A 22,705-nucleotide genomic window follows, 5' to 3' on the forward strand; every position below is an offset into this window, starting at 1 on the left:
TCACGGAGCAGGTGCACATCAGGATCAAACCTACACTTTTCGTTTCATTAGAACTATTATTCTACAACTAACGTAAGTATTACCAACATTGTGGCCTGGCTTCAAGATAGTTTTGGCAACATTCTTCATATCTCTGTAGTCATTAAATCACGCTTCCTCTTCTCTTTATAATTCTCAAAGATCCAATTTATTTAGCTGTAACAATTTAATACTGATTATCAAGGTGAATTTTACATATGGTACCTTCGAATTTGCACAATCAATATATTTCTGCTTTTCATTCGCCAGTTGTAATATTTCAGCTTGATGAGCTTCAACAATGGCTTGAATTTGCTTTTTAAAGGCATCATCCATACTATGAAGCTTTTCCATCGTATCCCTTAAAAAGAAAACACAGACCACAGATTTATCTGTATTACAATTAGGATGTTTTTTCTTCTCAGACAGCAGCTCTTCTATTCATATTTTAATGGAAACATAGTTCCAGTAATAAGCAAAGGGCCATCCTGGGTAATAAAAGATGGAGCAGTTCACCATCCAGCAGAATGTGTGAGTGACAGAACAGGGTGGGGCAACATGAGTGCGAGTTTGTTACGCTTTCATCCTCTGAAAGCTACAGGTCTCTGGCTCTCATTTATTTTGAGTCTAAGGATGTGGTCTACAAGCACCTTCACAGATGACTGCTGTCAATCTGTCTTCCTCCATGAACCTACAGTGTGACACTAATTCAAGAAGTGTACGCTACAGGCAGGTTTAAGTTTATCAACGTGTATGCCTGACTTGCTTATGCTAATAAACACATTAAACAGTATTCATAAAATTTTAGTGCTAAAAGGGCCTTAGAGGCAAAACACAGAAACCTTTATTTTTTTTTGAAGATTGGCACCTGAGCTAAAATCTGTTGCCCATCGTTTTTTTCCTCCTCCTTCTTCTCCCGAAAGCCCCCAGTGCATAGTTGTAGGTCCTTCTGGCTGTGCTATGTGGGCACCCCCTCATCGTGGCCTGTTGAGTGGGGCCATGTCCACACCCAGGATCTGAACCAGTGAAACCCTGGGCCATGGAAGTGGAGTGTGCAAACTTAACCACTTGGTCATGGGGCCGGCCCCGCCTTTATATTTAATATAAATAATTTAATTTAAAAAGTTAAGTCCATAATGAACATATTTTCTGGTTTTGGCATAGCCCATAGCAATAGTGGATTGAACTTTAGGACCACAAATCAAAAGCCTTTCTTTTCTTCTCAATTGCAACACTTAGTGGTCATGTGACTAAGGGCTAGTCACAAATTCTACATTAAAGGTTTTCAACTATAAAACAGAATAATCCTGCTTGTTTTGCCAACCTCACAGAATTACTGCTGGGTTTAAAATAAGATATAAGAAAAAATCACTTTATACATTATAGAAAGCTATACAAATAAAATCTGTTTTTATTAACAATAATTTGCTTATTTTATTACAGTTCCATTACATTAAAAATCATATATAGCATTTTTGGTCATAAAGGCATTAATGCATAAAATCAAGTCTTTATTATTTTGCTATTAATGAAGTCATAAACAATATAAGAGATTCTAAAAACTGCCAGGCTTTATGATTTTTATTAAGTTTAGGAACTGCTATATGTAGGAAATGATTGATTTTTAGGATATAAAGGACTCCTAATTGCAAAGTTGTGACTGGCAGGAGAGAAAACCTCAAGTTTCCAGCCAAGGTCCCTATATCAGCGCTGGGTTGAAAGCAAAGCAGAACAGCATCCATTAGCAGACAAACAACTAACTGTACCATCAACCAACACCTTCTGTGGAGTATAATAACTTGGTCTCCATCTACATTGAGTTAAAATAAAAGAAAGCAAACTCCAGGCTCTGTTAGATTTGATACAATGGAACCTACCTCTATATGAGGTTTTTTGGCCATCTATATGCCATGGCATATCTCCCACTCTATATCTCGACACAAGAACTGATCATTAAACCATGCCACCTATTTTTCAAAGCAGTCAACTTTATAATAAATCACTTTAACAAGTCTGGTCACATAGTTTGCAAGGTAAAACCTTCATTTCCTCTAGGAAATTCTATAAAATCCACACAGCATAGCATCCAGGTAGACGTCCTCTTCCCCTCCTTGAAATCAGCTCTCACCCTCAGCCTGTGCAGGCAGCTGCTACCTGGACCTGCTCCAGCTTCTCCAGGAGTCAACCGCCCCTCAAACTCCGCACACAACAGCCAGAAACATCACTAGCTGCTTTCGTTCAGTGTGAACACAATAACCACAGTAATAAGAACAAAGTATTCACACGTTACTGTGAGTCAGGCACTGCTGAAGTACTGAACAACTCAGAGGAGCCACATAAGTACATAAACAACACATACACAACATTTAATCCTCACAACAAACATTTACGGCAAAAACTATCATCATCTTCATTTTACAGATGGAAGAGAAATAAAGGACTTGGCAAACAAGCACGTCTACCGTGGTCTTAGCCCTCCTTTCGTGCTCCATCCCTCACCCATCCCAACTCAGTGTTTGTTTCAAGACATCCCATACACTTTCAAACTTCACGCTTACTTTTGTAGTTCAAGACTTTTGTCTCTTTCCGTTCTAAGTTTCTTTTCTTTGTTTTCGAATTTTTCTTTCACTTCTTTTACTTGCATTTCAAGATGACTTAGAAGTTCTCCTTTATCGTGCCACTTCTGATTAAGAGTACTAATATGAGAAGAAATAATTTTAATGAAATTGGTTACATGAAGTCATTAACTTACATTTTATTTTTCAACAGGAAGTACTGTCTAGTACCTGTAAGCTTTTCTAATTTCTTCAAGTTCTAATTCCTTTACTTTCAACTGCTGTTTTAATTTTTCTTTTCTTGCATTGTGTTTTTCTAGTTTCTCAACTATGTCATCCAGTTGTGAAGATTTTTCATCAAGTTGTTCTTGAGTACATTTTTCTATTTCATGGATCTTTCCTTCTAATATTTTGATTTGATCCTCTCTTTCCTGTAAACACTTGAAGAAAAAAAATCAGTACTTTATTTTTATTAATCCTAAATGTCTCATTTCCTAACTAATTACGCATAGTTTAAAATTATTATAAAAGCTATAGGTTAAAAAATAAATTAAATGTTCAATGAGTGTTTTAGAAAAGTTTATAGAACACTTTTTATCACAATCAATATGAAACATCACTACTGCTTTAAGTGCTATTAAGAAAGATAAAATTTTTGTCCTAGTTACACTTTTTATTTCAGTGAAGTTAGCAATTATCAATCACAGAAGGAGGAGAAGAAAAGAGAAAGAAAGTGGCACAATAAAAATTTCAACTAACATAAATTTGCCTAAGAAAAGATCTACCTTTTTGTGACAGAAACAGAAAGAAAACTCTTGGTGGCTGACAGCAGTACAGCACTGTGTATGTAGAGCACAAATTAAATTGCTATTTCTAACATGCTAAACAGAAGTGTTTCCTGCATTTGGATGAGCAAATACTTTAAAATAAAGTATGATTTCATCACTATTAAAATGTCACAGGAAAAGAGGCTTTAGAGCCTCCAAAACTTTTTATTATATGTTCTGTACGATGAGTCAGACTTTATCCTCTATGTGCAAATCAGAGGATCATGAAAAATCAAAACCACCTTAGGCACTGCTAAATGTTTGCAGGTCTGAGGCTTCATGTGGTTATTCACTCCAGCGAAGACCTGCCTGCTTGGCGGGGGCAGGCCTGGGCTTGGGAACAGCCAGGCCATACGCCGACTACTGACGTCAGTCTCTGCAAGTGAGAAAATCGGCAGTTCTTATCTTTACCATCTCCCCTGCCCCACCTTGCTTTTTTCTCCTTTTGGCAGGAAGATGGAGACAAATAAACAAACACTACACAAGTCTACTGTAAGCATGCATTCATACGTATTATAAGGAATGCAGTTCAATTCCTCAAGGTGTTATGTATCTAAAAATTCTAAGCAAAGCTTTCAGGTCGTCTTCTAGTCTTGACCAACATCTGCATAGGAGTCAAGAATTGTTTATTTTCTCCCACGACCTTCTGAAGTACTTCAGAGTGGGGAGTCTTGACATGTATTATCAGGAATCCACAAAAGCTACAAAAGATCCCTATGAAATAACCCTGTTAATAAAGAGAATAACATGGCAGCATCAGTCTTGTGATCCATATATAAAAAAGTAGCAAAATAACACACGGGGAGGATACAGAACTTCAAAAAATTTCTGTTTCTGATTTCCATAGTCAGAAGCTAACTATAGAATCTACTTAACTGTAAACATCAAACTCCAAATTCTACAGATTAGGTCATTATTAAGTTATTAACTATGATGAAATTTACTGCTGAAAGAAATTATGCCTGGCTATCTGCATGTTATGTGATTAACTGGAAAGCAGCATTAATGCTCATATCTTCCAGGCAGATATGGTTTTTTTTTTTTGAGGAAGATTAACCCTGAGCTAACATCTGCTGCCAATCCTCCTCTTTTTGCTGAGGAAGACTGGCCCTGAGCTAACATCCATGCCCATCTTCCTCCACTTTATATGTGGGACGCCTACCACAGCATGGCTTGCCAGCAGTGCCATGTCTGCACCCGGGATCCGAACCGGCGAACTGTGGGGTGACCGAAGCAGAATGTACGAACTTAACCGCTGCGCCACCGGGCTAGCCCCCTGATACAATGTTCTTTAAAGTAAATGAACTAAATTGTGGAAAAAAAAAAAATGCTGAGTTGAAAATCTGAAAAGATTTTTTTTTTGCCAAAAATCTAAAACTAAACTTCATCTATTTTTTGGCTCCACTATGCCATTGGTTACTAGTTGTTTCCTTCCAGAAGTCTGCTCCAAGCCTGATAAGAAGGCAGCAGCCTTAGTGGAAGGAGTTCTGTCAGGCACAGTGAACTGTACTGAGAGTATGACCTGCTCTGCTTTGTGAGGTTTAAAAGCAAGTCACAAGTCTTTCTGTTTTATATTAAGCTTAACTCAAAAGAAAATACACTTGGCTAAACTTTTAAAACAAGAAGAAAGGCTTCCTGCTAAAAAAGTTCAATAATAATGTTCAGTGCAGCCTGGGAAGCCTGACAGACGTATTTGAAACCTAGGATCCACCGAAACCAAGACTTCAACTGAGTGAACGCCAAGATGGCTGTTTTTGGTAATACAGTTCAAGCTTTCATAGCCCAGGTCTAGCTATGGAAATAGCAACATGGTGATAAATATATTTTTTATTTTCTGTATTTGATGAATTTCCGAAGGAGTTTCTCAAAAATGACTAAGGAAAAAAACTCAAGTGTTAGGTAGTTATAATTACTCTAAAGGATGAGTTCCTAACTTTATGGATGATAATCCCATTTAGAAGTTTCTTAAAAACCCCTTTCTCAGTTATTTTTACACTTTAAGAGATAATTTCTAGAAGAAACTACTGGAGTTCAAATTTGATTCAGTGTTCACAATAACTTTCAGAAAATCTCTGAAGAATCTTCATGGAAGATACTTTGAAACAAGTGATCCCGTCAGTATTCTCTCTGAAGGCAGGCCATACTGAAGAAGAGGGTAAAAATGGTTTGCCCTGGGAATAAGCATGAATCTTTTACAGTCTATTCATATACTTTTAAATGCAAGATAAGTTTTGTCCTAATTTTGAAAACTGATTTAGCAATATTATATGATAGCGCTTTAGAAGGATATTTTAAACATATAAAGCATTAATTTCCTTGTGATTTCTAACCCTTTATCAACACTATTTGCAGTTATTTCCAAGGGCCATAATAATTTCTCCATAAAATTGTGAAGTAAAAGTAATTTCACGTTAATAAATGTCATATATCACTTTTGAAAGCAAAGGAGCAAATATTATAAAAGAAAACACATGACAATCTGTCCTAAATTCCACAACAGTTGGGATTCATTGAGACAAATATTTATTGGATACTTTGATCCACAGATGTTCAAACCTGCCGTATGCTCTTTTCCCAAATAAAATGTCAAACTTACACATTTTAATTTTCCAATAGTTTCAGTTTGGTCATCTATGATTTTGCACTTAATTCTTAATGCATCATTATCACGTTGATTTGTCTTTCGCAGAGATTCATTCTCTCTACATAAACTTTCAATTTGAGCCTCTAGTTTGCCACGTCTTTTGGCTAGAGAAGATCCTAAGAAACAAGCATTATCAGTAAAAAACTTTAAAAGCCATTGAAGGATTTATATTTTATGAACAGCTAATTTAACAATGTATAACGCAGTAAGTAAAAAGGGAGACAATTAAAAAATATATATATAGACATATAACAGCACCATATGAAGAGGAAAGGGAAGAGAAAAAAGGCCTTCTAAACACCTGTGGTTATTTGAAAACCTAAAACCACAAATCAAGAACCAGTAACTTAGACGTGTAATATTTAACTGGTCATGTTACAGCATTCAAACAAACAAAATCGCATCAAAGATTCCCACATGGAATGAACAAATGAGCGATGCTCGAGTAAGACCAGCATGCATCTACTCATCATCTGTAAGGTACCCATGAAGGCCATGAGACTCTCTCTTGTTTTACAGCGATTGGAAACAGAATGAGACTGAGGGTGAGTTTACCTAAATCTAAAGCGCTTTTCATTCCCATACTATTTCACATTTCTCCACACATCACAAGAGAAATGTTACCGTTTTTAGAAAAAAAGTGAATGCTGCATAACGTACAAATAATTTAAAGTCACCGCATGAGAAAGAATGATTTTTAACAACTTACTCAGTTGTAGCACTGTAAAGGTAAACCTGTTCAGAAAAGTAACCAAATCATATTGGGAAGAAAATCAAAACAAAACAACCAGAGTTATAACTTCATAATTGGTGTAATAAACTACTTCCCATTTCCTAACAGGCATTTCCTTCCTGTCTGGCTGGCAAACGCCTATTTATCTTTCCATATAAAGTGCCCCCTTCTTTCTTAGTGTGTCTAGGCAAGTGAAGCCTTTCCTCTTTCTCTCCAATACCCAGATTTGTTGGTTAAGAAGAATGGGCTATTTTCGTTTTGAAAATTTGAGAATTTTACCCTGTTGTGCCAGTTCACGTCCCCATACTTTTCTTTCTGTCCTTAAACCATAAATGAGTGATTCCTTGGCTGCTAGCTCGGAAATAAGCTGGATTTTTTCATGCTTGAGAAGTTCTATTTGAATACTCTTCTGCTTGTCATCTTCAATCAAAATTTCAAGGGTGTTGATTTGATTCTGTATAATGCCAAAACATTGAAAAACACAAAGTAATTATTAGATTTAAAAGGACTTCTTTATTTTAGACTTTTTGCATTTTATAACAAGATAAAATATTATTTAACAAATACAAAGTAAATGTTCCTAAATTTTACATCAGAAAAAGTTTTAATTTTATTAAGTAAAGATAAATGTAGGTCATGAAATCAAAAGTCAAATTTTAAGAGGCTACTCCTTTAAACACTCTGAATTTTGTTCTAATATCTTAAAGGAACAACTACACAGGTAATACTCAAAATTTTTCACCAAGCATTTATATCAATAGTCTCAAGGTCACTTCCAGGAAGTAAGTTCTCTTGTGCAAAATACCAATAACGTTTAAAATGGAGACAACAGCAATAAAGAGATTAATTTAAAAATTAACAGAGCTAGGTATATGTAAAAACCACCACCACCAAAAAGTCACTATCAGCAATTTACATGATATTTCTCCCAAACTTCAACCTTTTGAATATCACCGCCACAATTTTTGCTGTATCACTGTAAAACTGGCACCTATTTACTTAGTACATTTCTTAAAATTAATTCATTTATTTTACTTAAATACTATTTTAGTTTAAGCAATAACAATCTGTGAGATCGTGGTTCAATCTCCTAGTTGTATTACTTTTCCTATACACATCAAACTTGATATTAGTATTATTTAAAAGTTTGTAATTGTGTACTGCCTAATCTCAATACACTTGAGAATGTGATGTAAAAAATTAAAGAGGAAACATAATGTTAGAATATCTTACCTGTAAATTTGCTGCTGTTTCCTGTTTCAGTTTGGAAACTTCTGCAAGTTTTGTTTTTTGTTCCTTCACCATACAAGTCAGATCTTTAATTAAAGAGGAAGACTCATTTTCTTTTCGTTGAGCCCAAACAAGAGCATGCTTGCTCTTTGCTAACTCAGTTGCAACATTTTCAAAACCATCTTTAACCTATATTTCAAAATTGCATTATAAATAGCAGTCCTCCAAATATTTAGAAAATATTTGTTTCTGGAAACAGCTTACTTCTTTCATTTTTAGAATCACAGTTTCAGCAAAAGAATAAAATTCAGATAATTGGTTTTACAGGCAAGGCCACATGGTCTGAGTTGGCAGTACTCAACTGCCGTTGTAACACAAAAGCAGCCACAGATAATATGTAAACAAGAGCATGGCTGAGTTTTAATAAAACTGTATTTACAGACAGGCAGTAGGCTAATATGGCCTGGCGGCGTTGGTCTGCCCGTCTTTGCTCGGTGCTAACAGGAGAGAATTCAGATTTCCCAACTCCTATTCCAGTGCTCTCTCTGCTTGACCATTGATAGCCTCTAGTTTTTGCAACAGCACTGAAGAGTAGCTATTATTTATGTGAAGAAAGTAAGGCTCTAAGAATTTAAGTAATTTGCTTAAGATCACATAGACAACCTATAAATAGAACTAGAATTCTAACTTGCTGATGCTGTTTTCAATAAAAAGCTAGATGCTAATTCTTACATCTTTAAATCTTTTGGCTTCAACAGTTAAAGCGATACGGAATTCATTTTCTAAATCAACATACTGTTGGTTTAATACATTAATTTTTTCTTGGTATTCTTTTATTTCTTCCTCGTGCTTTCTCTCTTCTTTAGCTATTTCTTTAGCTAAGGCTTCCTGGAACTCAGCATCACTAAAGAACTCATTTGTTTCAAGTTCCTTCCTGGAATGAAAAACAAATAAAAGTCACAGGATGCTGTCCACTGGTAAAGAAAAATGTTCAAGGTCTTTAAATAGTTAGTAGATATGCTATCGTTCCCATTGTTAATTTAAGATCTGTTCTTCACTTTCAAACCCAGAAACTGAGCATGGGATGGTAGAGAAAGAACGAGTCGTCTCTGATTGTATCAGTGTATGGGATGAGAGGACGCGCCCAATCCTAGCTCAGGGAGACGGCTCAGCATCACTCTGGCGCCTCAAACGCTCCAGGGGCACGTGGAGACCCAAGTTCTGCCTCACTCTATCTTCTACTTCGGCTGTGTCTTTCACATACAATAAAGGCTATCTGACGTGTACTGGTGGTTGGTTAATAGAAAGAATCAGTTAAAATGTGCAATTATTCACCAATCTTTTGATATAGGCCTAGTTTTTTATTTAAATGTGAGTTCATTCTTTAGAGTTCTCCAGAATTTTTCTTGAATAAATCAAACCCATAACACAAACTCTATTATTTACAGTTTTGGTTTCTTTAAACTACAACAAGAAGTTAAAAGATATTTGTAAAGGAAACAAAGTGCAAAATTTTAGATTTTTGTGATTATTTTCCCCCAATATTTTATAGTTATCCTGCCCACATATGATGACAATTCTCCACAGAGCATCAACATTCAATTTATACATTCAAAATTTAATTTATCTAAGGACAAAAACAAAACTGGTTTGGGAACAAACACAATTAACCCATGGCGATGATACGACTCAAGTGGCAGGGTTTGAATAAGGAAACGACCAGCTGAGTGTTCCAAACACCGTGGGCTCCAGAGCAGGGCTGACAACGACAGCCCACGGGCAGATCTGGCCTGCTGCCCTTTTGTCGGGAACACACTTTTACTGGAACACAGTCATGCCCACTCCTTTGTGCACTGTCTCTGTACTTCTGAGACATAACGGCATAGTCAGGCATGGCCTGCAAAGCCTGAAGTGTTTCCTGCCTGCCCTTTGCTGGCCCTGCTTCAGAGGAATAAGGAATACTGATTAATTGAACAAGCAGGTGCTTGGAGGTCAATTAAAGCAGTTTTCCTCATATTACAATGATCGACTTTTGGTTGGATTTGGGGAAAGGTAAATCAAGCTTCACTGTTACAAGCCCATACCTCAATCAGGTCACCTGTTTGCTTCTAAACCACTAGTTCTTACTGTAAGACTGATTCTAACGCATGACAAACTCGGTCAGACTTCACACTGCTCTGTCACTGTCTAGTTTTGGGGGTGGGAGGAAGCAGAGGACCAAGTAGCTTTCTTCCCCCCCTTTTTTTTGGTGATGCAGATTGTCACTGAGCTAACATGTGTGTCAGTCTTCCTCTATTTTATGTGGGACGCTGCCACAGGGTGGCTTGACGAGTGGTGCTAGGTCCACGCCTGGGATCTGAACTTGCAAACCCGGGCAGCTGAAGCAGAGGGCATGAACTTAACCAAACCACTACGCTACTGGGCCGGCCCCTCCCTCCCTATTTTTAAATGTCTATAATTTTCACTTACCTGTGTTCTTGTTCTTTCAATGCAAGAAGTTCATGCAGTTGTTGCACTTGCTCCTTTTCTTGATGAAGGGAAGCTCTAAGTAAGTTTATTTCTCTGTCAGCAGCTGTAGCTTTGAGCTCCACCTCTTGGATCAGTCGCATCTGAGTAAAATACACACACTTACAGTATTTAGATAATAATCTCCCCTGCTTCTATTTTGATGTAGTTTCCCAAAGTGCCTTCTAAATAACAGGACCTGGGTGACTAAACTGATTTTGAAAACTTATTAAATTAACGACGCTATGGTCACATGAAGCCTAGCCTCGGAAGCATCCAACCCACTGGCACAGCTGCCGCTCACTCGCATCACAGATGCTAACGAGGACGTCCACTCAGCAAGCATGAAAACGAAAGCTTTCCAGCCCTCCAGAGACGTTAAGACCGGCGCGCTCAGAGCACCAGCCTGACGCCCTGCAGCATTTCCACCCACTCTTCTCATGACTGCTTCCTGAGTGCCAGGAGTCTTAACTCAGAAACGGTCCCACAAGCTAAACCGCTGCATTTAACTAAGTTTTGCACATGGCCTAACGTCCTTCCCATTTACATTAACACAATGCCTTGTCTCAGGACAGAAGCACGAGTCTGTGCCACTTTGCGTGACTGACAGATTCAGACATACCTGTGCTGCCTGCTGCTGCCTTTTCTGCCTCTCCATTTTTTCTAACGCTTTCTCCAGGATTCTCAAGTGTCTAATGTGATCCTCTTGCTGATCTCTTGCTTTAATTAATTCAATAGTTAGTTTTTTTACTTCACTTTGAAGTCTGTGAACCATAACTTCGAGTTGTACTTTGGAATTTCTCTCTTTAAAAATAATTTCCTTTAGCCTAAAGCAGAAATCAAACATTGCTTTAAGTATATCATGCACATAAACAGGATAAAAATTGTAGTTGACTTAAAGGTTACAGTAGAAGGGAAGATTTGAAGTGTGTTTCAAACTCTCATTAGATAAAACACGGCTAAAAACAGTACAATATGCCTCTCTCGCATCCCTGAAATGAGCATCATGCCAGGAGGGAAAGCACTCTACACAAATTAGTGAAACTTCATCTTATGTGAACTTCACTATTCAACAGAAAACTGAATAAACAACTTGTTTCAGGCACTGTGCTAGGTGTGGGCTTAAAGCAAGCAAGACGAATAAGACCCAGCCTGTCCTGCGAGGAGCTCAGTATCTAGTAGAGGGAACAGACGTGGACACGTGTGAAGAGCTGTGTGAGTGAGAAGTGACGTGAGAGCAGACACCTCTGACCTGCTGCATCCTCCCTGGACACCAAGCACTGATCCGGCTTCATCTTAGTGAGGGCCCTTGGATTACGCCCGACAATTCTTAACTACTTTAAGGAAAAGGGAGAATTGACTGACCCACATAACCAATTCAGAGGATGGGGTGGCCCTATTCTGAGGCACCGCTGAAACCAAGAACATAAACACCAGCAGGACTCCCTCTCTGAGTGCTGGCAGGCTGGTTTCTGTTTCTCCTATGGCAGGCTTCTCTAACACACACAGAGGGGGCAGTGGGAAGGCTGCAAACACATCTGGCTCACCTTCTAAGAGCTCTGAGGACCAAAGAGAAAAGATTACGTTTCTGTACCTCAACTTGCAAGAGTTCTAGGCAAGGCTCTGATTAGTCCAATTTGGTTCGCATGCCCCCTCCATGCACCAATCACTGTGGCCATACGCCTAAGGCATTATGTTTACCCAGCTGGGTCAGATGCTCACCTCTCTACCAATGTTACAGGCAGAGAGGCAGTTGCTGACAGATAGAATATAAGTCTAGTGTTTGGAAAGGGGACAACGAATAGCAAAGACATGGCCTCATGAAGGAACTGCTGAGCTAGGCAACCACTCCTATATGCATCTACTATAATTTCCAAGCCACAACTGAAAAAAATCCACATACCCATCAACTTCTACACTAGTCATTCCACCAATCCTTGTTATTTCCATCTCTCCTCTCGCCTTTGAGAGCAGCCTCCAAACTGGTCTTCCTTCGGTCTTGCCTTCCACCCTGGCTACTTTGGTACATTACATGAGAGAGAACTGGACGTTATTCTGTGGACTGTGTGACGGGTGCGGGCAGAGAAGCTACAGATCAGTAGAATTAGAGCAATCATCTGAGCAAGAGACAAGGGTCTAAACCAACCTAACAGTTTGGGGATGCAGACGAGATAGTTCAACATCTTTTAAGAAGTAGAATGAAGAAGATATCAATACCAACTGGCTGTGGGATATAAGAAAGAAAAAGGAAGCAGAAAAATGATTCCCAAATTTCTCGCTTTGGTGGCTGACTGGATGGGAGACCATTTATTAGAACAAGGAATACAGAATAAGGAAGCAGGGTAAGTCTACCTAAGGCCATGCTGATCTTAAGACACTTATGAGCCACACAGGCAAGGCACTGTTAGCAGATAATCAGAGGAACAGACGAGTTTATCAAGGAGGTCTGGGTAATAAGATTTGGGAGCTTATCGGTTAGGTATTAAAAGCACAGTAGAGAACATGATTTTTCAGATAATATATACCCACAGCACGGTACCCAGATGCCAGACCCTGTCTCAGAACTGAGGAATACAGAGATCCTAACAAGGCACCTGAGGGATACGAGGATTGGTGAGCATCTAATTCCAGAGAATCAGAAAAGACTGAGGCTGGATTTCAAGACAACAATGAGTATGTAACACGGCAAACGCGGCACAAGAGCACAGAGGCTCAGGAAGGAAAGACGAAGTGCGCCCGAGGCTCCCCAATGGGAATGGAGCGAGGCTAGCAGCCAGACACAGCTCTGTCTAATACCCCACTAAGTAATACCCACAACACAGAGCAAAGCAAAAATTCATACACATATCAGTAAAAAGAAGAGAAAACAGAATGCCAAACTGTGGGAGGAATTTCAATCATAAGGCAAACGAAACTAAAGTAAAATACAAACAACTCCTAGAACACTCAGGCTTTGCCTCATAAAACTGCACATTTCTGAAAAAAGAAAGGATACGGTAGTCCCTCTTTATCCCAGTGAGTGCCTGAAACCTCGAATGGTACTGAACCCCGTAGACACTACGTTTTTTCCTAGCTAACGGGCAGGCAGCATACGCAATGTGGACACGCCAGACAAAGGGATGATTCACATCCTGGGCAGGACAGCGCAAGACGGAGCAAAATTTCACGCTACTCAGAGTGGCATGCAATTTAACTTGTGAGTAGTTTATTTCTGGAGTTTTCCACTCAATATTTGGGACCATGGTTGACCCTGGGTAACTGAAACCGCGGATCAGAGGGGACTCCGCATAGCCTCTCTCTTCCACTGTCTGTCCACGACTCAGGGCCACAGGCTCCGTGTAATCCATCATTACACCGTGTTGGCTTCTGAGGCACCCACTGCAAGCAAGACTGCTGCTTTAGTGTGGTACTGGCTTAAAAACAGACGCAGAGATCCAGGAAACAGACTCTGGAGCCCAGAAATAAACCCACGCATATGCAGCCAACTAACATTTGATAAAGGAGCCAAAGATATTCTATGGAGAAAAAAGTCTCTCCAATGAATGCTGCTGGGATAGCTGGATATTCATCTGGAAAGAATGAAACTAGACCCCTATCTTAAACCACTCACAAAAATTAACTAGAAATGGATTACAGACTTCAGCATAAGACCTGAAGCCACGAAACTCCTAGAAGAAAACAGGAAAATAAGCTCCTTGACATGGGTCTTGGTAATGATTTTTTGGTATGACACCTAAAGCACAACAAACAAAATAAAAAAAAAAACAAGTAGGACTACGTCACACTGAAAAGCTTCTGAACAACGAAGTGAAAAGACAAGCTATGGCATGGAAAAAATTATTTGCAAACCAGGTATCTGATAAGGGGTTAATATTCAAAATATGTAAAGAACTCACACAATTCAATAGCAAAAACCCAAATAATCCACTTAAAAAATGGGCAAAAGACTTGAACATTTTTCAAAAGAAGATATACGAAGGGCAAACAGGTACATGAAAAGGTGCTCAACATCACTAGTCATCAGGGAAATACAAATCAAAACCACAATGAGACACCACCTCACACCTGTTAGGATGGCTATCATTAAAACAACAAGAAACAACAAATGTGGGTGAGGATGTGGAGGAAAGGGAGCCCTTGTGCACCGTGGTGGGAAGGTAAACTGGTGCAGCCACTGTGGAAAATGATATGGAAGTACCCCCAAACTTAAAAACACCCTATGATCCTGCAATTCCACTTCTGGAATATATCCACAGGAAACAAAAACACTAACTCAGAAGGCTATCTGCACCCCACGTTCACAGCAGCATTATCTACAACAGTCAAGACATGGGGACAACCTAAGTGCCATGGATGGATGAACAGATAAAGAAGTTGCGGTATATATATACACAATGGAATATCATTCTACCATAAAAAGCAAGGAAACCCTGCCATTTGTGACATGGATGGACCTTGAGGGCACTATGCTAAATGAAATGAATCAGTCAGAGCAAGACAAATACTGTATAATCTCACTTATATATGAAATCTAAAAACAAAAAAACAACCACTCTCATAGAAAAAGGGATCAGATTTGTGGTTACCAGAGGAGGGGGAAACGGAGACATGAGTTCAAAAGGTACAAACTTCCAGTTATAAGATAAATAAGTACTGGGGATGTAATGTACCTAATGTATGTATGATACAAATGAAAGATGAGAGTAAATCCTAAGAGTTCTCATTACAGGGAAAAACCGCCTTTCTCTTTTTAGTGTATCTATGTAAGATGATGGATGCTAACTAAACTTAATGCAGTGATCACTTCACAAAACATCCACATCAGGCCATTATCCTGTAGACCTTAAACCTACAGTCATGTATGTCACTTATACCTCGGTAAAATAGGAAAAAAAGTGCTGTTTTTCTGAGGTAGTCAGAGGACTGTTAAACAACCCAGTCCAGCATCTTCTTGCATCAGAGACAGTAATCCAGAGACAGCAATTCCCGTAACAAATAAGGCAGGAAGTTGGGGAGCGGTGGTGGAAGAGCTGGAGAAGCACGGCGCACCACAGCGTGCACAATCGCAGGGCCCTCATGGAACACGTGAGGTACTGCAGTTCTCACTACGCTCCACAGGCACGGAGCAGGAGACACTCAGGTTGTGGAGGGTAGAAAACATCACATCAGCACCACAGAACTCGACTACTTAAGTGCGGAAAGAGCCTGGGAACCGGGCTGGAAGCTGTGTACGTCAATTTACTAATCCATTAAGATCCTAGAAGGAGAATTATCCACTGTATCATCAGACAGGACTTGGAACCAAGAGCAACTTCTAAAACCCTATTTGTTGGCAAATAGCAAGTCTAGAAGCCTAGTGCTCATTCAAGGATAAGAAGAGAGAAAAATCAACAAGAACTCTACGGAAAAGAAATCTTACAACCTTTGAGGAACAGCGTAACTTCACAAAGAATTACCTACAGAAACCAGAAGAAAAAAGTTAATGTAATTTCAGAAAACTGGTATTCTCACAGAATGGAATAAGACAGACCTGTGTGAAAGAATATGATACAGAAAAAACAGATGGGAAATGGGAAATGGAGTGGATAAGATGGAAAAACAGAAAAACAGAAGCATAAGAATTCAGAAACTTGGGCTATCTGGTACAAAGCCCATCGCAAAGAACAGGTGACAGAGACCGAATATGACCCGCAGAGCCCAAGGGAAAGGCATGCAGCCTTGGTCCTCTACAGAAACCGGCGCTTCATGGGAAAGGGCTCATCCTGCTCTCGCCTCCTGCTGTCCTTCATTGTAATAGCATTTGTCTGACGCCTCCCTGGAGGGCGCAAATAAACGTACCCTGAATCCTCCGTTTACGTGACAAGCTAACAAAGCACCAAATCTTTCAATAGAACCACACACATCTGATCCTGTGACGGCCAGTTCAAATGCTTCAGTGCCACGTGCAGGTCTGTGTGCTGCGAGGAACTTTGGGTTACGGGCTCCCCTCACCTATCCGTGGTGAGCAGAGCCAGGCTGTGAATATCCTCTTTTTCACTGGCATGCTTATGCAGTTCATCAATATAATCCATAAGCTTCTTTTCAGCTTGTTCAGCTTTCCATCTCTTCTCTCTCTCTTGGTCCAGCTGTTCAATGAGTGCCTAAAAGAAAACAACAGTGTCATGTGAACTTGGAAAAGTTCCCTAACTTCTCACTGCCTCAATTTTCTCCCTTGTGATAAAGGAATACCAGTCTCTAATGCCAAGGGCTGTAGTGAGAACTAAACCAACGAGTGGAAGCAAAGCGTCCAGAGCAGGCAGAGCATGCCCAGCACAGAGCAGCCGCTCAGGAAAGGCAAGCACTGCTGTTGTTGTCGTCATTGCCGGCACTGCTATTCTCAGTATGAAGGCCTCTAACATTGGAGGATAAGTGGAGAAAACCAATAGCATGAAAGGTGTGAAATATTTTAAAAAGCAATTATATTATTGGAAAGAGTGCACATTACAATCAAAAGTATAACCAGTACTTCACAAGCAAAATAAGGGCAAGGTATGAAAAATATAAATCAATGGGTACTAAAAATTCTTAAAAACATGAGAATGTTTAAAGCAAACTGAAGAATTTTGAAATTCTTGAAAACCTCCTAATCTGGGATCCATGGGTCCAGAATTGGGTTTCAGGGGAGTCCGTGAAAACCCTGAGATTCCACACACTTTGTGAGCACATATAAAAGCAGACTTCTCTGAGATGGCCCATGGACCTCCTCAGAAATTGAAAAGGGTCTGAGACCCAAAAGTGAGGAACTACCACATGAAGACAGAAGAATTTGAAAACTTAGACCTCTTTTCTCCTTCATGAGAATGTTAACAAATGATTTTACCGAAATCTGATCTTCAAGAAATGTATAATTTCCATTCTTTTAAAAATTACAAAAATAATAACATTACACAAATCTGGAAATCACGTCAACTAAAATTACATCTAATATTTTTTGCTCATAAAAACCTGCATTATTTCTCTGGGACTAACTTTGCTTTTAAAACTGAGATTACTCACATTCGTCTTTTTCTTAATCTCTTAAACCATACCCGGTAAGTGGTGTCTTCGGAGCTGCCGTTGTCCACTTTAACCAGCTCAGTCTTCTGCTCTTCTGATTCTTCTAATATGTTAGAGTTCACTATAGATGATCTTATATACAATTCTTTAAAAAAAGGTTGTTTCATTTTACGATTACAACTGCAAAGAATAAACATAGGAAATAACCTAAAGAAATGTACAGTATTTATACTACTTTTCACAACTTAGGAAATGACAATCTATCACAGAGAAATGGATCCTTTTACATAAATTTAGATGAATGTATTGACCAAACCTGAGCCAGTAGGGCTGAAAAGTCAAATGTTTGACATTAGAAAAGTAAAAGATATCACCATGAAATAGCTTTAAGGAAGAGGCCAGCAGGATTACCTTCTGTCTGTGTGCTTTACTTGAATTTCTGTAACTAAAACAAGTACCTGGTCAAAGGGCTGTTGTTTTTACTGTGGTGCTTAATAGTCTGAATAGTTCTGGAATAACACGGGATTTTTGATCTTCGAGGAATTTTTTTATTACATTCTTTCCTGTTTCCAAAGTCACTTTCAGAAGTTACATCTGTGTCTCTTTTTGGTCTGAGATCTTTCTCAGGAACATTATCTATTAAAGAATTAGAAGTCTAGAATAAAAAAGCCAAAGTTTGTTAACAAAAGTTCAAGTCAGTAAAAAGATTAAAATTTGAAATTTCTTAAAATATTATGACTTTACAAGATTCAGTGGTTATAAACTAGGCTATGATTGGGATTAAAGACAGGAGGTTCAGTTTCTGGTAGGCACAAGTAAGCTCCTATGACGCTGACTCTCTCAAGATAACAAGGATAAACTCTGGGGAAAACACAAACAAAACAACAACAAGCAAACACTATTTGGAGGCCCTGAAAAGTGAACAAAAGCAGGCTTATTCTAGTGGGGAGCTGACACTTGGACAAGTGACCAGAATGGAGTGTTTCTGTTTTCATGGGTTTTAGCCTGAGAGCATATCAGAATCAGCACTACATAAGGAGTCTTAAATCGCAGGTGGAAAAACTCCAGACCTTTGGGCCTAAAGGATCAGAGGACAGTATGGAGCAGCCTGCAAGAAGCCTAATAACAAAGGAGGAAAGGAATGAGCTGCTGCCTAAGAAACAAATTCACAGTTTAAGTCAAAAAGCAAGTTAAATGCCTGCTACAACAAAAGCATCAATGCCCTGGAGGCCTATAATGGCACAGTCCCAATGTCCAGGATAAAATCCACAATTACTCACCAGAGGAAGACCCAGACAAACATAACCTATTCTCAAGAGAAAAGGCAATCAAGGGAGACCTAACCTGAGAGGATCCGCTCTTTCAAGTCAGTAGATAAGAGCTTTAAAATAGTGAGCATTGAAAGGGGGTGGGGGAGGGCACAAAGGGTGAAGTGGTGCACCTACAACATGACTAACAATAATGTACAACTGAAATTTCACAGGGTTGCAAACTATCATAATCTTAATAAAAAGTTAAAAAAAAAGTGAGCATTAACTATCCTCAATGATAGAAAAGAAAATATGCTTGTCATGAATGAAAGGATACAAAAATTCAGCAGAGAAACAGACATCATAAAGAATGGAAATTTTACAGCTGAAAAACACAAAGCGTGAAGTAAAAATTGACTGGCTGGGCTTAGCAGCAGAATGACGTGATAAAAGAAAGACCAAGTGAATTTGAAGATAAACACTGAGTCCAAAGAGTTCTCCATTTACTTAAGGTTGAAATAAAAGGTGGGTGGGTAGAAACATCATGAAGTACGGCAGAACAACAAAAGAATTACACAGTGAAGATATGAAGGGGAACAACAAAGAAGAGTATGCCACCTTCCTCCACACTACTACTACAACACAATCCTATTTCCGTAAGTAAAAAAGAGACACACACACACCAATGCACTAAATATACATGGTTTCTGGTTGGTCAGCTGGTACCCCATTTTTATTTTACATTTTCTTAACTACTTTTTCTTCAACAAACACATTGCTTAGAAGAATAGGAAAAATAGTTTACTTCATTGAGAAGCTGTAAAATCTGATCATCTAATTTCTGAAGTTTCATCTCATTCTGAAAATCGTTCTCAGGACAAACTTTCTCTGGTTCAGAAGACGGACACGCAGATATAAAGGACGTCAAACCGGCATCTGCTGGTGCACTCGCACACTGGTCCAAGGCGGTGATCTCGGTGATGGGTGGCGTCACCGCTGGCACACCATCAGTGATCTACGACACAGAAACAAACCAGAACCCTTGAAGTTTACATTTATTTATTAATCAAAATTTGAAGGTATCTTTTATATTAGAGAAAAATAATAATACTATACCTCATCTTCACTTATATTTAGGGGAGAATCAGAAGAAACTAAATTATCCAGAAGACTTTCAAAGCACTGCAGCTGTGATGAATCCATTTCTGACACACCTACTGGCTCACCAAAGATGTTCTTGCAATCAAGGATTCTAAGCTGCGGCAAAGTCTGCAGCATGACTGCTCTGTACCCTGGGGAAACAAAGCATTCAAAATGAAAACTCAAGCATTACAAAGAGAAAAAGGTGAAATATTTTTAGAATAAACTGAATTTATCAGCTATCAGATATATCACCTGAATGATAAAATTAGTCCTAGAATGCAAATAGTAAATAAAAGTTGCTTTTTCAAAAATAAAAATAATATTAAAATAAAAAGCTATTTAGTCCTTCTCCACTAAGTAATCATTGAATACAAAACAAACAAAACACTCCTCCGCACCCCTCTGCAAAACCTCTCCTGATGAAGGTCAGAAAGTTAAAATCATCACTGCTGGATGTATAAATGCATGAAACCAGCAGCGATCCATTCTGGACAGGAAGCCAAAGAAGTCTGGTTTATTTGTAATATGGTAAGTATAAATACAAATCAGGATGATGCGGATAACCACCAGAGCCAGAATTTTGCTAGTGAGGCCTCAAGCATTAGTAAGATTAAACATCCCCACTTCCCTCGCTTAAATTACAAAAAAAGGGTTCAAACTGTAGGAACTAGTGGTTCTTGAGAAGAGACTATTAGGAAAAAATCCAACTTGTGGGTTAGTAGAGAAAATAAAGTTTAAAAGTAAGGTTTTCTTCCAAGAAGAGCATTTCCCCAGAAAAGTGAAATCTGGCTGATTTTCAGGACGACTCTCGTTGCACGGTCTTAGGGAAACAGCTCATCTCAAATCTACTACATTCTTCCGTGAAACACAGTTATCACAACAGGTCTCATCCTGGGAAAAGCTTCGCATGGCTGCACATTAATGACAGAATGGAGCCCCTGCAGCCAACTTCTAGCCAAGCAGATGTCTACAATGTGCACTCAGAATCCACATTTGCCTCCTATTATTAGGTTCAGCAATTTGAGATAAATGAGTTCTAGAAATGGCAGTCTGGTCTGCTTTATCTTTGCCAATTTCAATGATTCTGAATTAGATCAACTGGCATTTCAGTAGCATCTTCTATATACCTTATTACATTTTCTTCTCTAAAAAATCATTTATCAAGTAGTAATTTAACACAGGGACAGGGTATAAAATTCAAAAGGTACACAGTAAAGTTTTCCTAATATTTCCTGATTCCCAGCAACTCTTTCCACCCTTTCTCCATTTCCTGATCCCTAGCTACTTAACACTGGAATTAGCCACTAATATCAGTTTTTTGTGTCTCCTTCTAGATATCTTTTACATACACTCAGAAAATATACACACCTTACCCTTTGAACAGAATGTTTTGCAACTTGCAAAACACTGTATCTTGGAGCCTATCCTGTATCTTAACCGTGTATCTTGGAGATAAGGGCATATCAGTAGCTAAAGAGATTCTATATTCTTTTTTATGGCTGCATAGTATAAGAATATATCATAATGACACAATTTAATTTTGAGACATTCACTTATCAAATATAAAACTGTCTAAATAGAATTACTTATCTGTTCACCCCACGTTCTTCTTTTAACAGCAATTTACTTTGCTTTATAAAATAATTTATCTGTAATTATGTTTTTCCAAATATATAGTAAAAAGGTGCAAAGCTTAAGACAAAGACAAGGAGGTCACAAACACAGCTGCCAGCAGCACAGGAGCTTTGAGCACCGGCTCTCACAGAAAGGACTGACCGCTCGTACCTGGTATGCGACACACAGGATTGTCCTCGCCATTCTTCTCCAAAATAAGATTAGTCAAGAAGTGCAATCCTACCAAACACTGAAGTAAGTGATGGATACTATCTATACAATTACTGTGCAGGTCCAGGTATCTAAGTTTATGTTTAATTCCATGAAGGGGCATCAAACCTGCAATAGGAAAAACACTCTTTTGATGTCACAGCAGTAATTTTTCCAACAGCGAAATAAAATTAATTTTATATAGGTTATATTTCGAGAGGCAAAGGGGCAGCATTAATAAGAACTCAGTGCGAACAGCTACATCTAAGGAACAGGGTATCAGTAAGGTCAACTGCTGTTTTGAAGAAACACAGGTTTGGCATCTTTTTGAGGCCTCAGACCAGAGCTTCCCGGACTCCAGTTTTCTTAAAACAAAACAAACGGCCGTCCCCAGGCCAATGCATATACTTACATGAGAACAAGCAAAAAGCAATGGCTGTAGGCTCTCTATCAACACATATTTTTGATTAGCAGACACAAGCAAACACTGGAATTTACTTCAGTTTTGCTTGAATTTGGTTTGAACACGTGGGTGCTCCACGTGATTTAGTTTCCTGGTGATATTTCCCACATGTGCTTATCTAGAGCATGGTACTGTCAGGAATTACGTTTGCAGCAGAGGTACTGGTATGTGGTACATCTCCTCTGCTAGCCTGACTGCAGCTGCAGCTCTGGTGGACAGGGGCAGGTGTGCCACCTTGAGCACTTGCTGTTTCTTTCCTGCCTCAGGACATTCTTCAAAGTGGAGCTTGTTGAGCAAAGGTGCACCCTGGAAGGGTGAGGGGGTTAACAGCTCGAGGGCTCCCCTCCACAAAAGGGGAACTGTCAGTGGACGCACGCCCCACCTCCCTTCTTCTGGAAGGACCATCCTGAGATGCACTCTACACGGCTCCTCACGTCTTATTTCACAATTTACTTAGTTTAGTGCTCTCCATATAAAA

General features: G+C 39.0%; 1 protein-coding gene across 4 annotated transcripts in view; it reads right to left on the reverse strand.

The window, feature by feature from the left end:
• Nucleotides 1-22,705, reverse strand: part of LRRCC1 (leucine rich repeat and coiled-coil centrosomal protein 1) — a 31,345-nt gene that overhangs the window by 1,963 nt on the left and 6,677 nt on the right. For 2 of the 4 annotated variants that reach the window (XM_044780326.2, XM_044780327.2), the window contains 15 exons: nucleotides 21,726-21,893; nucleotides 19,914-20,089; nucleotides 19,603-19,812; nucleotides 18,006-18,202; nucleotides 17,580-17,727; nucleotides 16,504-16,652; nucleotides 11,135-11,339; nucleotides 10,477-10,616; nucleotides 8,740-8,941; nucleotides 8,011-8,196; nucleotides 7,057-7,231; nucleotides 5,997-6,160; nucleotides 2,805-3,013; nucleotides 2,577-2,714; nucleotides 244-379 (listed from right to left, as the gene is read on the reverse strand). In XM_044780326.2, the coding sequence (XP_044636261.2) occupies nucleotides 244-379; nucleotides 2,577-2,714; nucleotides 2,805-3,013; nucleotides 5,997-6,160; nucleotides 7,057-7,231; nucleotides 8,011-8,196; nucleotides 8,740-8,941; nucleotides 10,477-10,616; nucleotides 11,135-11,339; nucleotides 16,504-16,652; nucleotides 17,580-17,727; nucleotides 18,006-18,202; nucleotides 19,603-19,812; nucleotides 19,914-20,089; nucleotides 21,726-21,893 (2,603 nt within the window). Of the gene's footprint in view, nucleotides 1-243; nucleotides 380-2,576; nucleotides 2,715-2,804; nucleotides 3,014-3,642; nucleotides 3,777-5,996; nucleotides 6,161-7,056; nucleotides 7,232-8,010; nucleotides 8,197-8,739; nucleotides 8,942-10,476; nucleotides 10,617-11,134; nucleotides 11,340-16,503; nucleotides 16,653-17,579; nucleotides 17,728-18,005; nucleotides 18,203-19,602; nucleotides 19,813-19,913; nucleotides 20,090-21,725; nucleotides 21,894-22,705 lie in introns of all 4 variants that reach the window. The other 2 variants (XR_011493088.1, XM_044780328.2) reach the window with 2 other exon arrangements.

Source organism: Equus asinus, chromosome 12, assembly GCF_041296235.1.
Source record: "Equus asinus isolate D_3611 breed Donkey chromosome 12, EquAss-T2T_v2, whole genome shotgun sequence".
NCBI classification, from domain to species: domain Eukaryota; kingdom Metazoa; phylum Chordata; class Mammalia; order Perissodactyla; family Equidae; genus Equus; species Equus asinus.